Here is a 24,517-nt window from a genome sequence, read left to right on the forward strand (position 1 = left end):
TATATGCGTGAGGATTCATTTTTGCCATTATGTTTACATTCTTCTTTATTGTATTAATTTTTAAATGTTTACTCTGATACAAAATGCTTGTATTTTTTTTAAAGAAAAGCCCACTAGGGCGTGTAATAAATAAATAAAATGATATTTATTAGAAAATTTGTGTAGACTTTTTTCGGGAGTGTTTTGATCTGACATCGTGAACTTTCGCGGTGTATGAGATTAATTAATGATATAAAGTGGAAGCAGGCCCGGCCCTGTGCAGGCGCGAGCGAAGCTGAGCAGTCCGCTCCGGGCGCCGATTTGCCAAGGCGCCAAGGACCCAAGAGACACCTAATTCAGCGCCTTGATGTTTCTACTAGCGCCAAACGCCGTTTGGCTCAGGGCCGGCCCTGTGTGGAAGGTTCCAGTTGCGCTGAATTCAGTTTTCGTTACGTTATCCAGGCAAAGAGAAATACGCAACGATAATAATAACACAAGCGTTGTCAGGAGTGAAATTACACTAAATTGCAATCATACGCGGAGCAAAATGAGCATGAAACGCCACAATATTATATTTTTTACGAACACGTGTTCCGCCGTCCTCATAAAAAACTCGCCTTTAACTGTTAGGAACTCTGTTAATTCATTCGTTCAACAGTCCCGTTTTCAACAGGAATACAATAATTTGACCACATTTTTAATAAATTAGCAATATTTTATATCTGTAAGTTTTCTCCGCGTATTAACTGGGCATCAGAAGCATGAGTGATTGATCCTTCAATAATAATTCAATACATTTGAGGCTGTTGCATAATTGTAAAAAAAATCTCAATACGTATTGATAACAGCGCCAAAACTCACACGAAAAACCACCGTACATTACAGGCAGTTCAGTACTTCAGTAATGCGCAATTGGTATATCCAACATGCTGTGATGTTGTACCAATACGTACATAGTACCAGTGGTACGGTACCGGGCCACTCAGGCGTAAATTTATTACAAAAAACTAAATAAATATATGTTTTCAATTCAAATAAACCAAATTATGAAGGCAGTATCGAAGATTTTTCTTGATAAAAACGAATTACATCTTATGCTACGTATACATCCGCGAGCCGAACTGCCGAACTGAACCTCAACTTATGGGAAAGAAACGAAGCAACCGCAAATGGCGCGAAACGCCGCTTGCAGTTGTTTCGTTCCTTTCCCGTAATTCGTGGTACGGTTCGAGTTTCATTTATTTATTTATTTATTCATTTATTCATTTATTTAACGCCCAGAGGGCTTTTACATGTAGGTGGTACAATTTTAATGACAGTTTTGAAACATGAGAAAGAAATATTAAAAATAAAAGAACATAAATTAAAAAATACAGCGATTTGAATGGCTTACAAAAATATAACTTCCATTGAGGAATAGTGTTCCTTTCCGGGAGTAAGTTACGTAATGCTGGCCGTGCTCTGGGGAGTGAGTTTTTTTTACATAAATAAAAAATATATTTTTTGATTAAATTTTATTATCTGTTACAGGAATATGCCCATAGATGGCAATACGATGCATATTTACAGAATACGCATCGAATATGAATATGCGACGCCTGTCGTCCATAGCCGTCCATACTCCTTTGGCGAAAGTGTGTACCGTCGCACAGTGGGCTGAAAATCGCCTTTCATAGACATAGAGACTTGAATTTAAAGGGTATTTTTTTTGGCTAGAAATGGATTCCGCTGATCATTACTATGCTATAAAATGTCGTACGAAGCAATTGCGTGTACAAATGAAGAAGTTATAATTTTTTTAAGAAAAAATTGTATGGCGCTGACATTAAAAATGAGGCTATCTCTGGAATCATAAGGTTGGCCGTTCTATCCTTACACACAGATAATACTACTATTTATTTGTATTTTTTTGACATACTTTATATTGTGGCGCAAGGTGCGATTTTTTTTTTTAAATCCTAAAGTTGAAAAAAAATCTTTTTTTTGTTGATGATTCATTTTAATGCTTAAATGCTTTACATATGAGTATGCTTTGTTACAATATTTTATTTACACTGCAAGCCAAAACACTGTGCACAGTGGGCTGAAAATCGCCTTTCATAGACATAGAAACTTGAATTTTCAAGTGTATTTTTTTTGGCTAGAAATGGATTCTGCTGATCATGAATATGCTATAAAATTTTGTATGAAGCAATTGCGTGTACAAATGAAGGAGTCATAATTTTTTTAAGAAAAATTTGTATGGAACTGACATTAAAAATGAGGCTATCTCTGGAATCATAAGGTTGGCCATTATATCCTTACACATAAGGACCAAAAAAATACAAATAAATAGTAGTATTATCTGTGTGATCAGCAGAATCCATTTCTAGCCAAAAAAAAAATACCCTTGAAAATTCAAGTCTCTATGTCTATGAAAGGCGATTTTCAGCCCACTGTGCGTCGTTCATTAGCGTCCATACTCCCGGAAAGGTTAAATAAGTTTCGGTTCGCAAATGTATACGTACCCTTACGTGTCTCATTTTAAACGTTTTTGTTATATTTTTAAAAACTAGTAGTTACCGTACGGTTTTGCCCCAGTTCCAAAACTATTTTGAAAAGATGAAGTCCAGTCTTAAATTTGAACAGTTAAATAATTAAAGTTTTATGGCAAATGTCATGACTCCCGAGCTCAACATTCGACTGTTTTTGCCACTGGCCAATGTCCTCCACGTAAGGAGGGCACCTGTGTTATGAAAAACATTTTACAAGGATGAGTTAGATTTCAACGATTACAACAATTTAAGTAAGTTCCAATACAAATAAATAAAATTAAAATTAATGTTTTAAAGTAAGTTGGATTTTTTTTAAATACAATTAGGAGAATTGCAACCAGTTCAATATGTTAAGTATTTTGTATTGTGCAAGAGTAGATGTTTTATTAAAAACTCATTCCAACCCTCATCAAAATCAAAGATTCACTTTGTAAACCTATCTGATCACCGAATTAAAAAAAAAATGTTTCTTGTATTTGTATTTCATATATGTATTTTTTGGTAATTATAATTTTATTTTAATTATTTCTTTCACATGTCAAAATTATACTACCTACATTTGTAGATATATGAATGTCTTGTTCAGTATTACATTCAGCATTCATACATTTTTCCGTTAAAGAAAATAATAATTAGTCAAAAATCACAGCAAAATAATATATTGTTGGAAGGGAAGGTTGCGCTTAGAAGATTAGACAACTGTAACAGCTTGATATCAATAATTTACACATCACAAAATCACTTTTAAAGGCTCGCATGTAACCTCTTATGAACCCCTGCGACAGACAGTCTACGCTCGCCTTCGTGTCTTTAGCGGAAAGGCACGAGCTTGCTTGCTTGCTTGGAGCATAGAATGGTAGACTGACGGCCGTGGCGTAGATGCTATTATTAAGTAGGTCATGATGCCTGCGATTGGTGCTTGGTTTGGGGCTTGATGCTCAAACTTGAACGTTTCCACGACCACGTATTATGGATTTCGAGCTATTTACGGAAGTAATGTAGGCAATAGGCATTTATATATACATTTTTAAACGTTGTTCTATTCTAGGGTATGTAGTTAACGTACAACATTTCTGACAGCCCTGCATTGTCCATCATCAAGACAGTCATGCAGGTGCTTATTGCTCAAACTTGAACCTTACCACGACCACTTATTATGGATTTCAGATTTCGAGCTATTTGTGGAAGGAATGTAGGTAATAGGCATTTATCTATACATTGTTAAACATTTTGGGGTATATGCCGTTCAACTTTTATGACAACCTTGCATTGTCTGACTGATTGTATAGCCTTTTTTTCAAATATATCTGGCTTTCACCCTTCAAGGGTGGTCTAGGCCATTATTTCGATGTTAATTTTATTTAAATGGGCAAATTTCATAATTATATGATAGATTGGAGAACAAGCCAAGAACCTTAAATATATGATTGATCTTAAGTGTGGAAAGACAGCGGTAGATAAAGGAAAATATGTAGGTTTATCACTTTTAATGGTCAATTTTACGTTTCAGAGTGGAAGATAGATACTCAGTAAAGAGCTGGTGAAAATTCGTCATTCTCAATTGAAATGGCTTTAGCCATGTTTGGTGAATAGATCTGATTAGCCAGACCCTACCTTCCTCTTCCCTACTTCCTTCCCCTCCCTATTACAATCAGCCTCACAAAAATAATACCCCAATAGCGGATTTCGTAGTCTCAATGATTTCAGATCGTTGTGAACAGTTGGGACTGTTGTGTGGTATTCAAATAAAAAAATAAAGTCTTCTATCAATCGATATTTTTTTTATTTCTGTAGTGGTACGCCACTACTTAACTCAAACGTTATTCTAGAAGTTTCCAAACAAGCTTCTTGGATTTTCTTGGATTTTATTTTATTTTTTTAATATTTGTTTCTGTAGCAACTGGAATGTTCGTGAATGTTTTATTTTCCACCTAGATAAGCGACAACGTGAACGAAATGGTCAGTACAGTACTAGCAATCGCGACATCGAGATCGAAATATTTTGCCTACGTGACGCGCTTCGGAACATCCTCGAACCTTCCTTTCGTAAATCATTTTGTTGTATTTTCTACGTTTATTTATTGTTTTCGGATGTATTATAATAAACCGCTTCGGCCAAATTTCGTAGTTATTTATTAATAAAAAGAATACCGAACATAACTACATTTCTATTCAATAAAATTAAAAGAGATTCACTTATGAAAATTATCTCAAGTCCAAATAAGTTTATGAGAGGAAAATTTGAGAGTAAAATCTGTTTTTATTATGCCATCAGCATTGCATTGCTACGAGTCTTAGGTAAACATTCTCCGTCCGACAGAATAAAAATAGCACTCAATAATAATAATTGGCTTTGAAGAGAAAAAACGTGCATTTTGTCGGTAGCCAGGTGAGTGATGCAGGTAACACCACCGCTACTACCTCGTTAATGTTTGCCGATTATTCTTATAGGCCAGTGCAATTAGCGATTCGCGATCGAAGTAATTCCGGTAGTCCCAATTTTTTTATATGTTATATAAACTGATCTCCTGATGTAAAATCTGAGTTTCCGACCTTGGCGCACCTGTGCTCGCGCCGCCATTTTGAAAAAACTGGCCGAAATCGGGCCAAAATCTAGTTTTTCCCAAATATCTCATTTCTAATGCAAATTTCGGCTAAAGTATCTGAACAAGTATAATAGAACATAAAATAACCTACAACTTTTGTGCAATCAAATTTCTTCTATCTCTAATAGGTACCGAGGTAGAAAGTCGTAAAGGTGCGTATATTTTTGAAAAAACAAGTTTTTTGCGCGAGTAGGTTTGGTTTTTTATAAATACCTCGTTTCCAGTACAATTTTGTGAAAAATTTATTGATAATAATTTTGTAGAAAATAAAATTTCGTTAAAGAAATAGGCATATAATTTATATTTTTTATCTCTATTACGTATCCAAACTCTAATCCACCAAAACCAGGCCAAAAATTGAAAAGAGGTTAGGTGTTTTAAACTTGGCATTCCTTGATTTTATTTTTCTTTAACAATTATTGTTATATGAACATATACGTTGACAACAATCGTCATGCCTGTGTCAGACCTAGCTATACATATAGTAGATAGACTATTTCAGCATATCGGTCGCCATACATTCCCAATGGAAAGACCACTAAAATAGGCCAAGCCACTAAATTTGTGCTCGCAGCTTGGTCTGACATGCCTATCAACGTAATCACAACATACATTTAAGATTATTAATACAATTAAGATGATAAGGTACATAAAAAAGATAAAAAAATTGTATTTTCGTAAAATTAAGATTTATTAAGTGTTTTATTTGTGGTGAAAAAAATACTGAAGAACATCTTCAAATGCAGAATAAGTTGTCACCTGCGTCAAGACGTAATCCTGTGCATAATGTAGAGCAGCTGTATGTAGATAAGACGATTATCAGAGCAGCTAGAGAACGGGGTGATGAGTGGGCCCAGAAAGTGATTGAACGAATTGCTCTAGTGCCTGAAGGCTCTGACTTGGTGGCGCAAGGTGCAAGATATCATGCGTCTTGTTACAAAAAGTTTTTCCGCGCACCTCCTTCTGAAATGAAACCTGGCCCGCCCTCTAATGAAGATGTTGATAGAGCCATGGAAGACATTTATAATTTTCTTTCCAACAATTCAGACGAATGTCAGTTTACACAGGAACAGTTAATGGGTAAAATAAAGGGAGTCTTTCAGCCTTGTATAAAAACTGTCAGAGCGAGACTTGAGAGCCACTGCGGTGACGACATCTTCTTTGTTGAGAGGGGGAAAATACACCAGTAGTGTGCTTCAAAAACACTGGCTACAAAATAATTACTAACCATTGGTATCAAGACAGGAGCTCCAACCCCGTGGAGGAACGTCGTCGGATTGTAAGAGCTGCTGCAGATATTATTAGAGAAGATATTCGATCACAAGTGTACACATTGGAAAATTACAGCCCATCAGATGACTTTCTTCAAGATGTGAACTCGGTGATTCCACATACAGTATCAGAGTTTTATGAGAGAGGCAAAAAAAAACATGGAAAGGCAGAAGGATGGAAAAGGAAATGTGTTGCATTATCGCACGCCCTGATTTCCGCAGCACGGCCACGATCTTTCGTTTCATCACTCCTAACTAGTGTAGGTGCATATATGTACAAAAAATTTGGCTCAAAAAAACTCATTGATGCGCTTTCAGCCCTTGGATTTTCATGTTCTTACAAAGAGGCAACTCGACTTGAACAGTCTGCCATTCTGCATCCGAAAATTCCTATTCAAGATAATGCTTTTGTGCAATTCGTATTTGATAATGCAGATTTTAATATAGACACTTTAGACGGATGTGGAACGTTTCATGCAATGGGAGGGATGGTGGGTGGGACCACCCACCAAAGATGCAGTCCAGCAACACGCTTCAAGAACATACTTGCAAGTGCAGACTTGGCTTGGTCACGATAAGGATCCGACTGAATGGGGGTTGAAAAAGGATGCTGTTGGGTTACTTACTCCAGTAACAATGTTGAAGGAAGCTGCACCTCAGGCCTTGCTGAACTTCATATCATGTCAATGTAAAAAAGGTTGCGTTGGAAAGTGCACCTGCAGAAAGTCGGGTTTGAAATGTTCCCTACTCTGCATTCATTGCAATGGCAACTCCTGCGAGAATGCTGTAGAAGCCTTCGTTGATGACGATGACGAGGAATATGATGACCCAGTCGAGACAAATTTGGGTGATAAGACAGATGAAGAAGCTATTCAGGGCCAGAAGTACGAAACTATAGTCAAGGGCTCGTACTTCTGTCTAAACTGATCTACCATTAATTTTATTTTTTGTTATGCTGACAACTTAACTAATAAAGAAAAGAATGTCAATAAATGTTAATTTTACGAAAATACCAATTTTTTATCTTTTTTATGTACCTTATCATCTTAATTGTATTAATAATCTTAAATGTATATTGTGATTACGTTGATAGGCATGTCAGACCAAGCTGCGAGCACAAATGTAGTGGCTTGGCCTATTTTAGTGGTCTTCCCATTGGGAATGTATGGCGACCGATATGCTGAAATAGTCTATCTACTATATTTATAGCTAGGTCTGACACAGGCATGACGATTGTTGTCAACGTATATGTTCTTAGAACAATAATTGTTAAAGATAAATAAAATCAAGGAATGCCAAGTTCAAAACACCTAACCTCTGTTTCAATTTTTGGCCTGGTTTTGGTGGATTAGAGTTTGGATACGTAATAGAGATAAAAAATATAAATTATATGCCTATTTCTTTAACGAAATTTTATTTTCTACAAAATTATTATCAATAAATTTTTCATAAATTTGTACTGGAAACGAGGTATTTATAAAAAACCAAACCTAGTCGCGCAAAAAACTCGTTTTTTCAAAAATATACGCATCTTTACGACTTTCTACCTCGGTACCTATTAGAGATAGAAGAATTTTGTTTAAACAAAAGTTGTAGGTTATTTTATGTTCTATTATACTTGTTCAAATACTTTAGCCAAAATTTGCATTGGAAATGAGATATTTGGGAAAAACTAGATTTTGGCCCGATTTCGGCCAGTTTTTTCAAAATGGCGGCGCGAGCACAGGTGCGCCAAGGTCGGAAACTCAGATTTTACATCAGGGGATCAGTTTATATAACATATAAAAAATTGGGACTACCGGAATTACTTCGATCGCGACCCCCTTTTTGGCGCTAATTGCACTGGCCTATTATTATTATGTCACGTTGCGGGATTATTTGAGAATCACACTCCGGGCTATTTTTGCTGCCAATTTATTTTTAGCCTCTCTCTGGAAAATCGTCGATTTCAACAGGTGACATGTATATTCACATGTGCTTTCCCAGACTGGTATAAACTAATGATAACTTTTATTTACTGAAAGTAAAGAACTGTACATGATTTCAAAATATGCAGGTTAGTTCATTTGTGATGTGATATACAGAATTCCCAATTGCCCGCTATCAATTGGACTATATATATTTGATCAATTTTTTAAATCTTATTTTTTATGTGAAACCGTACATGAGTCGCTACTGCTCTCAACCATCTGGAACCAGTGAGACTATAGCATCCGCAATTGGGATATGTTGTGATGCTGATTGTAGCGGGGTGGAGGAGGAATACCCGGCTATTCAGATCTGGTCACCATATACGGCCAAAGCCATTTCAAGCAACTTTTCAATTCTGAATGGTGGTCTTACTCCAGGGCGACACTGAGAGTATCTTCCACTATGAAACGTGACGTCAGTAGAACAATGGCGTGCATTGCTCTGTAACCAATGTTAGGCTGTTTTTATTTTTCAAGTTCGGGTGTGAATTGTTGTGCATTAAAGTATAAAAAAAACTCCAAATATATTTTTTTATATTTAAATTAAAATAACTAAGAATTATCTCATAAAAGTTAAGAGGTTGAATTTATTCAGTGCCCCGGCCTTACGTGGTTCTGATTGAGTCCGTGACGTGACGCGACGCCTGGGTGGGAAATGGGAACCCGACGTCTTGACGTCTCGACGCCCCGACGTTCCGAATACCCGAATGTATGCGGTATAAATATTAGAAGAGAAGATAATAGATAAGTTTGTTAATATAAATACTATATAATAATCTAAGGAATACGTACGTATATCTGTAAGAAGACATGCCAAATATTCATTTTAGTGGTTAGGACCTCCCGCCGGTCGGCCCAACAATACCGAAGGTCTGTAAGAGAAGAAACAAACACGCACGTTAGTTTTCCATTGACGATGAAAATATTCTTCTGTCAAATATGCACTAACGACCAAAAAAGGTTAAAAAGAATATACACAAATAACCAAAAAGGCTAAAAATATGCACTAACAAACAACCAAAAAGGCTCAAATATTAACAACGACCAACAAGGGCCAAGAATGTGATCTAATAGCAAAAAGGTTCTAAACATACTAGTGCACCATAAAGCCTAAAATATGCACTTACGACCAAAAAGGCCAAGAATATGCTCTAATAGCAAAAAGGTTCAAACCATGCACTAACTACAAGAAAAAAAATCTTAAATAATATGCACTAACAACTAAAAAGGCTCAAATATACACTAACGACCAAAAAGGATCAAGAATATGCTCTAATAGCAAAAAAGGTTCAAAACATGCACTAAAAACCTAAACAGCTTAAATAATATGCATTAACAACCAAAAAGCTCAAATATGCACTAGCGACTAAAAAATACTCAAATATGCGTTAACAACCAAAAAGGCACTGACGACAAAAAGGCTGAAATAAACACTACCAATAAAGGCCGAAATATGCACTGACGACAAAAATAGGCTCAAGTATGCACCAACAACCAAAAAGGTTCAAATATGCATTATGATCTGACGTCTATTGATTGTGATTGACACACTAAAAACCTTTAAGATAATTAGGTACACACAATCGATGAAAATACAGCATATTTTATTTAACCTCACTGGAATGCTGGCTATTATTTTTACAAACGATTTAATGGGTACTATTGTTCGATAATGTATCTACACTGTTGATTGATTAAAACAATTACACTATATTGCAAATACGATGCTCCAATCAATAAGCGTATACTTACTATAATCATTCATAAACCGAAAGTACTTTTTATTTGAAAACCGTCTAACTACTGTTCGCAACTAGTGGGATTATGAATAATTTAATTTAGGGAATTTTGTGACCATGGAGGAAGTGATGATGGGAAGGAGCTGGGCAAGGGGAAGGTTGGGAAATTGGGAAGTTGGGCGTGTCTAGTGACCAGATAAAAATCTATCTAAATCACTAGACACGCCATTAATTTGATGCGAGCAATTTGATAATTTTATGAATAGATAAATGTTCAGCACAATGCGCATTAGTTAACTATTATGATTTGATTCGGTCTTGAAATAAGTTGTATGAATTATCAGAAGCGTTCACGGATACTTTTCTAAATAGTGGTTCCATGATAACTCATCAAAATGACAATTCAACGCACCTTTAAAGAGTGATATAAAGTCATTAAAAATGGAACGATACACGCTTCAACAACGCATTGAAATTATTAAAATTCACTTGAGTGAATCAAATGCAAATCATCTTGAGTGATGAGGCTCATTTCCACCTCGGTGGCTTCGTCAACAAGCAAAATTGTCGCATCTGGGGCTCGGAAAACCCAAGAGTTATTGTTGAAAAGCCTCTCTATCCTCAACGTGTGACTGTTTGGTGCGGTTTATGGTCCGGCGGAGTCATTGGACCTTACTTTGTGGAAAATGAGGCTGAAGCAACAGTTACGGTGAATGGATTGCGCTATCGAGAGATGATTAAGGTTCACATATTTTCTCGTTTTGAGAATGCATAAGCAGGTTGCGCATTCACTCTTATCCGATAAACTTAATAATAAAAAAACAGGAAGTGATTAAAAAATAAACATGCATTGGCGAAAAGACAAATCCCACAGCTTTAAAACTAGTTTTAATTAGTATTAAAAGTTTTTAAACACTGACATTAATTTTCTTGCAAAAACTACTAATATAGCAAACTATTAAAAAAACGCAGTAAAATCTCCCCGTAAAACTAGATTATATGCCTCAAAGAAGTACCAACAAGAAAAATATACATTAAACCACGGATGTACTACATCATTTTTTATGAACGTTTTAACCATAAGAATATTAGTTCTAGTCGCTGTTTTGTTGTCGTTTTATTTCTCTGAGAACATCTGTCACGATGACAAGTTGATATTAAAAACAATTAAGGCGATGCACGTAGTGTAATATTTTAAATCGAGCCGCTATCAATAACACCCCTTACGTAGATGGCGATAAGGTTTAAATTCCCGCTTAACATCATCCGCCTGTTTTGATTTATGCAAGAAAAAACATGGCCAAAAAGTGCATTTTACTTTATTTTGTGGATGTTCAGGCATAAATTTTAATTTTTTTCCGATCATTTTATAAATAACTTAATTTGCCACATTATACAATAAAATCATAACCGAAAATGGGTTCGTAAGTTGGAGATTTTCAATTTTAAAGCAGTTTTCATAGACTTTATACATTATTTTTTTCTGGGCTTATAAAAAGACTTATCTAAAAAATACTCGATTATTTCAAAGGCCAAGATGTATTCTACTCGCAGTATTTAATTAAAGCATCTGAAACATTCTAGGCGACCAAATTTTCAAACCAAAAACACATAATTTTGAATTACTACGTATGGCATCGCCTTAAATTGAAATAGTGATCATAAGTCTAACAAAACTTTAAATTAATCTTCTCTAATAAAACATAATAATAAAATGAGGGTTTTGTATAAAATAAAAAATGCTTAGCAAATGAACGAAAATGTTCGTATGTAGACTTAACAATCTGCACGAATTGACCATTTTCAAAAAAGATAAACTTACGATTAATAAATTACGTAAGAATACTCTAAATAATTAACTAACGGCCTCCGTGGTCGAGGGGTAAGGCTGTCTACTAGCAAGCTGGAGGTAACAGGTTCAATCACTGAACACACCAACACACACTACAAAATATGTAATAAAATCTTTAAACTACGTTGCCTACACACTTTATAATTCGCTTCCAGAAATGTACAAAACCATTGAGAAAAATAAAAAAACTCACAATGATGGTTTAAAGAAATATTTAAAAAAATGAAAATTAGTAAATCCATATTTGTATATCTTTGATTGTTCCTTTATTTGTTTACTCCTATTTTTTTTGTTCTACTTAACCTGTCTTTTAAAAATTATTATGTAGTGCTATATTTTTGATATTTCGATGCCAATGTAAAATTGAATGTACTAACTTCTGTATGTATTCTGTTCCGACTTATGTATTGTAATTTCCTCCCGTCCTAAAATGAGTTTTGTAACTCAACGGGATTGCGATAGCAAGAAAAATTTAAAAAATAAAATCACCGCAAAAAGTAAATTTTATTTGATTAATTTGTATTATTTCACAATTTAAAATAGTATGTTTCATTTTAAATAATATGTAGTATATTTGCGGCACGTTCTAGAGTGGGAGAATCACGTTCAGAATTGAAACGTTGCTTGAAAGGCTTTTTGGTGACCAAATCTCAAGAGCCAGTTACTTCCCCACGCTCGTCTTCCACATCTTCTTCGCCTCTCCACTCTCTTCAGCGTCACAATACACCACGATTGGGGATGCAGTAGTCTCACTGGCTTCAGACTTGTGCTCTTGTGAGGTTTCCCCACAGAGTTGAGCACACTAGCTTCGTTCACACCCAATCATCGTCTGGCTCTTTACATGACCCGACTCTAGTTTTTGATTCACTTGATCGTTGATGCCTTCCTCGAGCTTCCCCGACTTATACTTTCATATACTTTCGCGTCTTCAAACCTCCTGGCACTCCTTTCAAATGAATTAATAACTGCATCTGCCTTTTTTAAAACTACTTTTTTGTGAACACTCTTTTTGGTAAATACAGAAAATAGGGCCACGCTTAATACGAACAGTTTATTTTAAAAACATTTTAAAGTCATGGTGTTTGAAAGAGAGGGTACGAAAACAGTGTGCAATATAGTTGTGAATGATGAATACTTGGAGCAGGTGGATGAGTTTTTGTATTTGGGAAGTATGTTTACGAGATATGGGAAGGCTGACAGAGATATTGTAACAAGGGTAAATGCAGGTAACTCCATTGATGGAGGGCAGAACGCAGTTGGCGCTAACAAATTCCCAATATTAGCAAGATCGCCGTCCGCGATCAATGTAGTAAAATTCTGGATCGCAATCGAAAACGAACTGTTGCGAACATAGGCACAATCGCAATGCAAGTTACGCACGCTTAGTAAGTATCCATCGTATGCTTATAACTGGCCGCTACTGGTGTTGAGGTGTCGCTACTGTAGACATTGGGGCTACGAATGCAAAAAAATCTATACGTCTTCTTTGGGCAGATTTTTTTAATTCGTTAGTTTCCTTTTTTGCCACCTGCCCCGATAATTTTGGTTCAGAAGTGTATTTTCCTATTAAAATATATACAGTTGCGTCTCTCGTTCATTCTCACGCAGTTCCGATTAAAGATACCGATCTAACAGTACTATTGTTTTAAAAATGTACGGTCGAGAGACCACAGACCACGCAAATAACCGTAAAGTCTATTCACAAAATTCATCATAAACACAAAAAAAAACAACAGATAAGAAATTGACTGTCGACTTTTTCTCAGCATTCATTCAACTTTCCAACAAGTAAAAGTAACATTATTTGACGTCTTTATATTGACAGCATTATATTTGTATTTATTTTATAATAATATCTATAAATCTAAAAAATATCTATTTGTAATTGGTATTTTGTCTGTCCCAATGAAAATTCACGAAATGACCACTTTCTTGCAATTTTTTTTGGTATAGAACGTTCTTAAATTATGTATGAACTGTAAAATTTTCTATAGAAAACAACGAATAACATGACATTATTTGGCAATTCATTCATCGGCCCTTCACTGGGAATATATTAAATATTATGACGAAAACAGTTCCGTGAATCTAGAACAGCGGTTCCTAACCTTTTCGGTCTTGTTGCCCCTGTGACCTATCAGAGAAACCCCCCCACCGACCGCGACGCCCAGAAAGACAAGGCACAATCAAGCAAATCAAATACTTCAGTCGGGTCATGTCAAGTGTCGGTATAACAGAGGAGTACCAATGTATGAATGTGGATGAAGCGTGAGTGTGCCAAGACAGAAAGTTGTGTAGCGGTCCGTCCTCTGTCTACCCAGGGAAGTAGCGTGATGGCTGGATAGATTTTTAATTTTCGTTAAATACCTAGGTATTAAAATGATACGTAACGTTTTTCGAAATCTATATTTTTGTAAAATGATCTTCAGGATTGTGATTCGAGTTTTGAAAAATAGAACAAACTAATATCTGTGAAAGAAAGGCGTTTAGGCATCGATTTATCATTGACTGAGCGTATCGAAATCCTGTTTGAACTGAAAGCGGTTCAAAGGTGTTAGGAGTGTTCTTAGACCTAGCAAAAGCTTTCGACACCATCTCACACAAATTACTCCAACAAAAACTCAAAAACATTGGCATAACAGGTCCACCACTAAAATGGTTCATTAGCTACATTGAAAATAGACAACAAATTGTAAAAATAAATAATCAAGAAAGTGACAAAGTAGGCAACAGGTATGGAGTACCCCAAGGCAGCGTCTTGGGTCCCATACTGTTTCTCATCTACATTAACAGTCTAACTGAGATAAGCCTAGGGAACATAGAGTACAAAGTAATCAGTTATGCAGATGACACTGTAATTTTATTCAAAGCCCAATCATGGGAAAACGTCTTCAAACACACGGAAACAGGGATGACTGAAGTAAATAGATGGCTAATAAATAATCTACTGACACTAAATATTTCTAAAACTAAATACTTAACTTTCAGTAAAACATTAGCTGGTCAGCCAGATAGTCACCCACAACTTCATCTTCACCCCTGCACAGTTACCTCATTAACTAACTCACGCTGTGTTTGTGACAAAATTGATTATGCGCAAAATATTAAATATCTCGGTTTAACTGTTGACAATAACTTAAAATGGGATCTCCAAATCAACCTAATTACAAAAAAAATACGGAAACTCTCTTACATCTTCAAAACAATTCGAAACATTATGTCACTACCTCAGCTAAAAAATATATATTTTGCACTCTGTCAAAGTATTCTTATGTATGGTATTTCAGTATGGGGAGCAGCAGCAGAGACTCATCTCAAATCACTTAAAATTAATCATAAAACAATAATCAGAATTATGTTCAGAAAGCCTTATCAACATCCGACAGAACAGCTAATGATCAACAATAACCTATTAGACATAAATAAACTATTCATAAAGAAGATCATCTACAAAAACTGCATAAAAATATCACCACACTTCATAACTCACTCGCAAAACACAAGAGCAAACACACACAATCAATTACAAGTACCATATATCAAATCAAATTTTGCCAAAAAACATGAATCTTACTTGGCACCACATATATTCAATAAGTTTGTAGCCCAAACAAAGACCTATGTCGCATCTAATAATTTGAATTGGGTATTCAAAAGATTTTAAAACTGGTTGAATGTCAAAGAAAGAAGAGAGATAAGTAATATTCTTAATATCTAAAATTATATATTTTCTTTTTTCTACTCTGTTTCTAATTTCTGATTTTCCTCTTATTTTATTATTATTATTTTTACTATAATATTTATATTTCTTTTTTTTTCTTTTTTAACCACTTATTTGTTTTTATGTAATTAGAAATTGTTAGTTACCAGCCTCAGAACAGACTTTGTCTAGTGAGGAGGGTAAGGAGAAAAATCATGTATGTACATAACTAATAATAAATAAACGCCCGGGTTGCCGGCACTGAATTGAATTGAAATTGAAACTCGTCCATTTTGCATTTCATCTGTCTGTAATTTGTTTTTAAGTTCCGGTTCAAATTCAAGATGGTTGCTGTATTCGATGCTACCTTTTTATCCCGCCAGATTTCGCATGATCGTGGTTTCTACTAAAGCTATCAAATCGGAATTATCAATATTATGGTACCTTGGTCATTGAGAAGGTGACGTTCAAGATGACCTTATTTGAAATGAAAAAAATGTCACATAAAATATTTAAGGTTTAAGACGAGCAGTAACTAACTCAATATTTATAAACAGAATTTTAAACAATGACATTGACTGTGTCCGAACTTCTGTCCCTTATTAACTTTAACATACCTTTGAGACGTACACGACATACAGTGCTATTCCTCACGCTTAATAATAAAACAAATGCAGCATCTAATTCGCCAATTAACCGAGCTCTTCATACTCTACATAATATTTGTCTTAACTCTAACAATGGCATTTTTTCGGATTCACTGCCCACATTCAAACGTGGCATCATGTCAATAATTTAAACTGTGCAATGCGCATACATACAGACACACACACACACACCTATATACTACACACGTCACCTGGTAAGGAATAAACATACCACTTAGCAGACATTACAAGAAGACATAAATATCATAGGTACCCAACATGAAGTATCTTATGCCTGTATATTGTATCATCTCTGTAAATCTTGTACTGTTTGTTTCTATAATATTAAAAAAATGTTTGTTTTTAAGTACCTACCTACATAATTCTGATTTCAGAGGAAATTTTGGTTTTTGAAACTGTTTACAGAAATACTATTATATAGTAATGTGGTATATGTGCTTAGGCCATTTAGTAACCACAAACCTAACCTGAGATGAGCTTTTCAAAATGATTACGAATAATAAGTAAGTACCTATCTGTATCTACCGAACGACAAACAAAGTAACGGCAACTACAATAGGTACAAATAATAAGTTACCAGGTATCAATACACGAGACCTGAACGTGTATCCACCCTGAAAATGATAAATAAACGGCCTCACAGTGCATAAAGGTCCCAATCGCATTGAAAAACGGTCGAATGCAATAGCGTCCTTGGCGAAACCATTGATCCGCCTCGTGCTGCATATAATAGCGCACATGCACATACACAATGCACTCAGCGCCGCTCAGGGCAGGTTATTTCAGGTGCAAGAGAACTGCATCATCTTCTTATTGTTATGTTAGGGACCTTCGGTGCAGCTAACCGACAACTTGCACTGAGGAGACAGAATAGCTGCCTTATTTATATATTCATAGGTGTTCTCGTGCAATCAGTATGCGTAGCTTGTTTGCGCAGGTGAAAAACAATTAACTCTTTTAATACCAGAGTTCTTGCTCAGGAACACGAAGACAAAATTAATATCTCCACTTATTTGGTGTTAATAATTTTGTGAGTTACAAAATGCAACTAATTTCAAACCTATTTGCTAGTTATTAATTTGTAATATTTATTAGCTTTTTTCATAGACATATGAATATTAGTAGACCTGCCCTAAGTGATTAAAAGCGTATTATCCCCACTCCCCATACCGGTTCCATTGGAGCCGGCTGTGCTCGCGTATGGCCTCAAGTGAAATTTGAAAACGTGACGTCATCATTCTTGTGCGAACTATGGTCGAGGCATCATCGGTTCATTTTACGAAATAACACGGCAAAATGTTGACTTGTACTATGAAAACTTGTAAAAATAGATTTGAAAAAGAGAATAAACCCAATTGTCGTATTACATTCCATATATAAGCATTATTTTACTTTATTTTAAGCATATTCACATCGTATAATATAGATCAGTTTTAGAAACATATACTATCACATCGAGAAACGTCTGGACGCGAAACACAAAGCTGGTTGGTTGCTGGGAAGTAAATTATGAACATTTATAAAAGTGTCTTAACTAAATACTTAAACGAAATATTCGACTCTGAAAAAAGAAGAAATTTTTTGCCGAATTTGGACTTCGCAAATTTGTTCATAACGTGGCGAGTAATTTGCGCTCCCATGTAAAAATGTCTATTCATTCAAAAGCAGATTTTACTTTTAAGAAGTAAATGGTGATATTATAATGCGAGATGCCTATTTACTGTCAGATTGATTTATTGACGAATCACAGTCAGCCTTACTCCCTTCGTTCTTCAACAGTTGATTTTACCCCTCGCCATTATCTTCTCGTCTATTAATTCCTATGTCTGTGGCTTTTTAAAAAAAAAGTCTTCACTCTATACCTTCCAACGTTTAACTCACACACTCCTTAGTTTATTTGTTTTTTAGACGCATATTAATGACTGTATGCATGTACGGTCATACTTGATATGTATATTATACTTTGATTTACTTTACCATTTCAAGTACTATCATTTAAATTCGATATTATTTACGGCATTGGTATTTTGCCATTATTTATTAGTTTTCCTTTTTTAAACATTTGTTTAATAATACATATCAGTATATTATATATATATATATATATATATATTTGTTTTTATTTACCTTATGAGTAAATTATTTTCCTGTTTTCAGTCTTACTGGTTTGCAACAAACATGAATAATTATATGCATATACGAATGTACAATGTACTTCTTACTTTATATTTTGCTTTATTTACAATTTAGGTGTTATTATCTAACTGAAACATGGTTGCAAACCTCTGTATTCGACGCAGAACTGTTGTCCACCAGCCAGTACACAGTACATCGCCGTGACCGAGAGGGGCAACGAGGGGGAGGGGTACTGCTCGCAGTACGTAAACCGTTAAATTCAATAAGAGTAAGGGAGCTAGAAACAGATGGCGAACACCTCTGGGTAAAAGTGTGTAAAGATAACTTTACTGTGTTTATATGTGTAGTGTACTTCTACTGCACAGATGACAGCGAAAATAGACGTATTTTCTATGAACATTTAGACAATAAAGCCAATATATTATTAAATAAGAACATAATAATTTTGGGTGATTTTAACTTAAATAATAAACCCGAAGACGTCTTAACTGATTTTTCGTATTTCACAAACTCGAATGGACTGACGCAGTACAATAAAGTGAAGAACAGTAGCGATAACATTCTCGATCTTATCCTTAGCAATATAAATGTGTGTGACGTGATGAGAAGCGAGGAACCACTGGTGAATGAAGACCAGCATCACCCGACGCTGGACATTTCCGCGCGCCTATCAAGAGCGGTTCGGTGCAGACGAAGACCCCGCCAAAACGATCGCCGCGCCCCCCGCGGGCCCCCGCCTTCGCTCCACAATCACAATTATAATTTCCACCAATTTAATTATAAGCGAGCAAACATAGAACTGTGCAATAATATTCTTTCGCATTTTGATTGGACATTTTTGTACACCATAAAATCTGTAGACGAAGCAGTGAAATATTTAAACAATGTACTGTTTAGTATTTTTGAATTATGTATACCAAATAACAAACCCAACATCACAAACGATGTATATCCGATATGGTTCAATAAGAGCATTATAGATAAACTGAAAAGAAAGGAATCGCTCAGAAAAAGATATCTATTGCACAAAAAGCAATCCGATTATCTGATATTTTCAGCGAGTAGATCCGAGCTAAAATCTGAAATAAAATTTGCTAAAAAACAATACATGGAAAATGTTCAGAATGGGATCAAAGACGACATAAAGTTTTTCTGGAACTATATTAGGTCACAAAAAGTTAACCCAACCTCACCAACATGCTTGATTGAGGAAGGCGTAACTTTTACTAACCCTAACACAATTGTAAATAAGTTTGCTGACTATTTTCATTCCGTCTATAGTCAAGTAACCCCTAAACTTGAAACCAATTTCCCAACAGCATCACCCTGGAACGTTGGAGATATCTCACTCGGATTGACCAACATCCAGGAAATAGAAACTTGTATCCGGAATCTCCGACCTGATAAGGCTACTGGTCCGGACGGTATTCCTCCTTCAATAATTATAAAAATCTCTCCAAATATCTGTGTTCCCCTTGCGTACATATTTAATCTCTGCATCATGTCTTCCACATTTCCACAGTGTTGGAAACTAACGAGGGTCAGCCCCATTCACAAAGCTGATGAAAAGACTGACGTCAGAAATTATAGACTAGTTGCAGTACTGTCAACAATTCCAAAAATTTTTGAAATGATTATCTGTGATAAAATCAGTCCACAAATCACGCCTTTCTTAAGAGGTAATCAACATGGCTTCTTACCGAAGAAATCAACGGTAACCAACTTACTCTCTTTCTCTCGACGGGTAGCACAAGGCCTAGACTGTAGGCATCAGACGGACGTAATTTACACGGACTTCGCAAAGGCATTTGACCGAGTAGATCACGATATTCTAATAAAAAAGATGCATAAAATAGGTTTTAATCAACCCTTACTGACATTTTTTGCGTCATATTTAAAAGATAGAAGTCAGTATGTAAATATAAATGGATACGACTCCCATAAGTTCGCAGCTCTGTCAGGAATTCCTCAAGGATCGAATCTCGGTCCCATGTTATTCCTCATTCTGATTGATGACATTCAGGATTGCATACATCACAGCTCATGTCTACTATTCGCAGATGACATGAAACTGATGAAGGAAATCGAATCAGATTATGATTATTCGAAACTGCAGGCCGACCTCGATTCAATCATGATATGGTCGGTAGAAAATAAACTTAACTTCAATATTAAAAAATGCGTTGTTATGACTTATAGTCGTTCACAAAATCCGGTATTCTGCCAGTATAGAATGAATGGTGAAGTACTTACACGCGTAAACATCATCAAGGACCTTGGGGTGATCTTTGATCCCAAGCTGACATTTTCAAACCACATAGTCCAGCTTACCTCGGCTTGCTCCAAAACTCTTGGTTTTGTAATTAGAACTTGCAAACAATTCAATAACAAAGAAGCAATGACCTCCATGTTCAACGGAGTGGTCAGAAGCAAGCTGGAGTACGCCAGTACTGTCTGGATACCTTATCAACTTAAATACATAAATATGATTGATCAAATTCAAAAAAAATTCCTAAGGTATGTTTACATGCGATCGTACGGAATATATCCGAAATTCATGCATCACGTGGAACTGCTAAAGGAGACAAATTACCAAAGCCTGGAGACTAGGCGTAATGCCGGACTCATGGTATTTGAATTAAAGTTACTAAAAAACCTTATCGATTGCCCATATCTCCTGTCATGCTGTGGATTATTCGTTCCTGATAAATACTGTCGAAATCGTAGCCACGACCTATTCTGTATACCGCAGGGTCGGACAGATGTCATTGCCCGACATAGCATGACAAGAGGTATGACCTTACTAAATGCCCTACCAGCGGATATAGATGTGTTTAATATCACTATACCATGTTTTAAAAAATATATGTACATGTATTGTTAGTTTTAATAAAATTGTACCATAATTGGACTTACCTGTCTGTCGTACAATAATAAAAAAAAATAAAATAAAAATTATTTGGTTTTGATGTTAATCTTAGTATTAGCATTTAATTTTCATTTTTTTGTATATAGTTATGCTATTATCCATGTATTATATTACATTTATATACATCAATTGTCAAATTCCTCTGAAAAAGGATAATAAATTATCGTTAATGAAAAATAAATCTCTTGATTTAAAACAAACAACTCCGTATTTTGGGTAAAACTTGTGAAGGATGTTATTGTTCATGGCGTCTATTTTTTCTGCTAGGTTGCAATCCTTATTCCACCGACAAAACAGTAAATATAATGACAGATCCCGTTTTAAGGTGATATCAAGTATAAAATATGGACTGGAAACAAAAGTGCGCTACTGAAAGGCTTAAATTCGTAAAGAATGCTTCAAAATTTAAAGAATCTACACGAAATTAAAATTTTGCCTATTTTCTATACATTTCCACACAATCTGACTGCAAATTAATGCAAGATATCACCACTATTAGATAAAATAATGCTACCAGTTAGTGAGTGATCACTTTCACACAGTTACACGTAGAATTCGTAAGTTAAACGCTTAGCTACAGAAATTAATCGATGAGAAAACAATGATGTATGTTTATTTTCAAACATAATTTGTCATGATTGATTTCTGAGAACCCCGAGAGCATAAGTATTCGATCAAAATGATTGCATCAAATGGGTAATTTGGTTCCATTGGGAATTGGGACTAGGTAATTAATTAATCTACCAAAACCATTTGTAGCGTTAATACGAGATAGGTTGTTCCTTCTTATTTAGACGAACGACTTTTCTTTTACAGACTCTGGTCAAGTTGGTTGACAAATCTTTTAGAATACAATATGATTAATATAACTTAATTTGGGAGACGGGTATGGGCCCCGGGAACCGTTTATTGGATAACCAACACCTCTGCCACAGGTCACCCCAAGTGATCTAGCAGGGGTACCCGGGTTCATGGGAGTGAGGATTGTGTAGATCAGGGCGGCGGATGCAACCTGCTGGGTGTGCGGGTGGCGCACAGTGGGCTGAAAATCGCCTTTCATAGACATAGAGCATTCTGGTCGCTTGCGGGCTCAATAGGTCGAAATTTTTGCAAACCCAGTTTGCCACCTCTTACCAGACCTGACGGCTCACTAGCAAACACCGCCACCGAAAAGGCTAACCTATTAGGGAAAATGTTTGCGGAAAACTCGACCCTCGACGACGGGGGTGCTGTTCCGCCGTCGGTTCCTCACTGCGGCTTCTATATGAAAAAGCTGAGGATCCGGCATCGGGATGTACTCCACGTCATACGGGGGCTCGATGTTAACAAAGCTAGTGGACCTGATGGAATACCTGCCCTGGTATTGCAGAGGTGTGCTGCGGAAATAGTTCCAGTTTTGACAAAGCTCTTCAAAATGTCCCTGAAGTGTGGCACTGTGCCCTCTGGTTGGAAAAAAGCGGTAATTCACCCTATTCCCAAGAAAGGTGACCGCTCCAACCCGGCCAACTACCGCCCCATAGCGATCACATCAGTTCTGTCCAAAGTGATGGAACGTGTGATCAACGACAAACTGCTCACATACCTCGAGAAGAACAAAATTATCAACGACCGTCAATACGGATTCCGGCGGAACCGCTCGTGCGGTGATCTTCTCGCGTATGTGACGCATGTTTGGGGGCGGTGCCTGGAACGTCACGGTGAGACCCAAACGGTCGCACTAGACATATCCAAGGCCTTTGACCGGGTCTGGCACCGAGGACTTGTCAACAAATTGCATTCTTACGGACTTCCCGCATCCCTGTGTACGTGGATTGCTGACTTTTTAAGGGATAGGTCGATTCAGGCGGTTGCTGACGGTTTCACCTCTTCCTCGCACTCCATAAATGCTGGCGTCCCACAGGGATCGGTTCTGTCTCCGACTTTGTTTTTGTTGCACATCAATGACCTTTTGACATGTGCACCGATTCATTGTTACGCGGATGACAGTACAGTTCATGATAGCTTTTTGTTTGATAGGCCCCCAAAGGGCACACAAACTCCAACGGCTCGGAGGGCTTTGAAGAAGAGAATGGACGGTTATCTCGAGAGTATTTCCTCCTGGGGTAAAAATAATCTCGTCGAATGTAATGTTTCAAAGACCCAATCCTGTCTGATTACGTCTAAAAGGGATCCAAATGATAATCTAGTCTCCTTCAACGGAAGCAATCTTCCGAACAGGCCTTCCATTGATATGCTTGGTGTAACTATAAGTGACCAGCTCAGGTACGGGGGCTCCATCGAAGCCAGAGTAAAGTTGGCCTCTCAGAAGCTGGGCGTACTGTACAGGGCCCGCAGATACTTTAATAGTACACAACTGCTCACCCTGTACAAATCGCAAGTGCGCCCTACTGTCGAATTTGGCAGCCATCTCTGGTCTGGAGTCCCAAAATATCTGAAAAAACCCTTGACTCTGTGCAGAAACGGGCGGTCCGTTTGATAGATTCCCCAATCTTAACAAACGGACTGCAATCTTTAGAGCACAGGCGTCAGGTAGGTATGCTGTCCTTGTTGTATCGGTATTACAATGGAAGATGCTCTGAGGAACTAGCGTCATTGATCCCTTCGGCACCGGTGCGTAGTCGGGATACACGCCAAACGCGCGCCCAACATTTGTACACAGTTGACACTTGTCACATGAGAACGGGTCGCTTCTACGATTCGTTCTTAAGTTCAACAGCTCGGCTGTGGAACGAACTGCCGGCCTCTGTGTTTCCTCCCTCCTACAACATGGGACTCTTCAAGACCCATGTTCACTCCTTCCTCTCCACAAAAAGACCCTCCACACAGCATCCCCAAAGATGACATAGGCCCTGAGGGAAATTATTTTCTTCAGGGCCTCCTGTGTGGAGTAAATATAAAAATAAAAAAAAATAAAAAAAATAGAGACTTGAATTTTGAAGGGTATTTTTTTGGCTAGAAATGGATTCTGCTGATCATTACTATGCTATAAAATTTCGTATGAAGCAATTGCGTGTACAAATGAAGGAGTTATCATTTTTTTAAGAAAAATTTGTATGGCGCTGACATCTCTGGAATCATAAGGTTGGCCGTTCTATCCTTACACACAGATAATACTTCTATTTATTTGTATTTT

At 36.5% G+C, this 24,517-nt stretch overlaps 1 protein-coding gene across 2 annotated transcripts in view; it reads right to left on the minus strand.

Annotated features, from left to right (window-relative positions):
* Nucleotides 1-24,517, minus strand: part of LOC149413784 (uncharacterized) — a 361,784-nt gene that overhangs the window by 157,870 nt on the left and 179,397 nt on the right. The window contains exon 2 of one of the 2 annotated variants that reach the window (XM_089644667.1): nt 9,153-9,232. The exons of the other annotated variant lie outside the window; for it this stretch is intronic. Within the exon in view, the coding sequence (XP_089500793.1) occupies nt 9,153-9,172 (20 nt within the window). The 5' untranslated portion in view covers nt 9,173-9,232. The remainder of the gene's footprint in view (nt 1-9,152; nt 9,233-24,517) is intronic. 2 annotated transcript variants of the gene reach the window in all.

The sequence above is a fragment of the Hesperophylax consimilis genome, chromosome 21 (assembly GCF_061612785.1).
Source record: "Hesperophylax consimilis isolate HC1 chromosome 21, BYU_Hcon_1.0, whole genome shotgun sequence".
Lineage (NCBI taxonomy): Eukaryota > Metazoa > Arthropoda > Insecta > Trichoptera > Limnephilidae > Hesperophylax > Hesperophylax consimilis.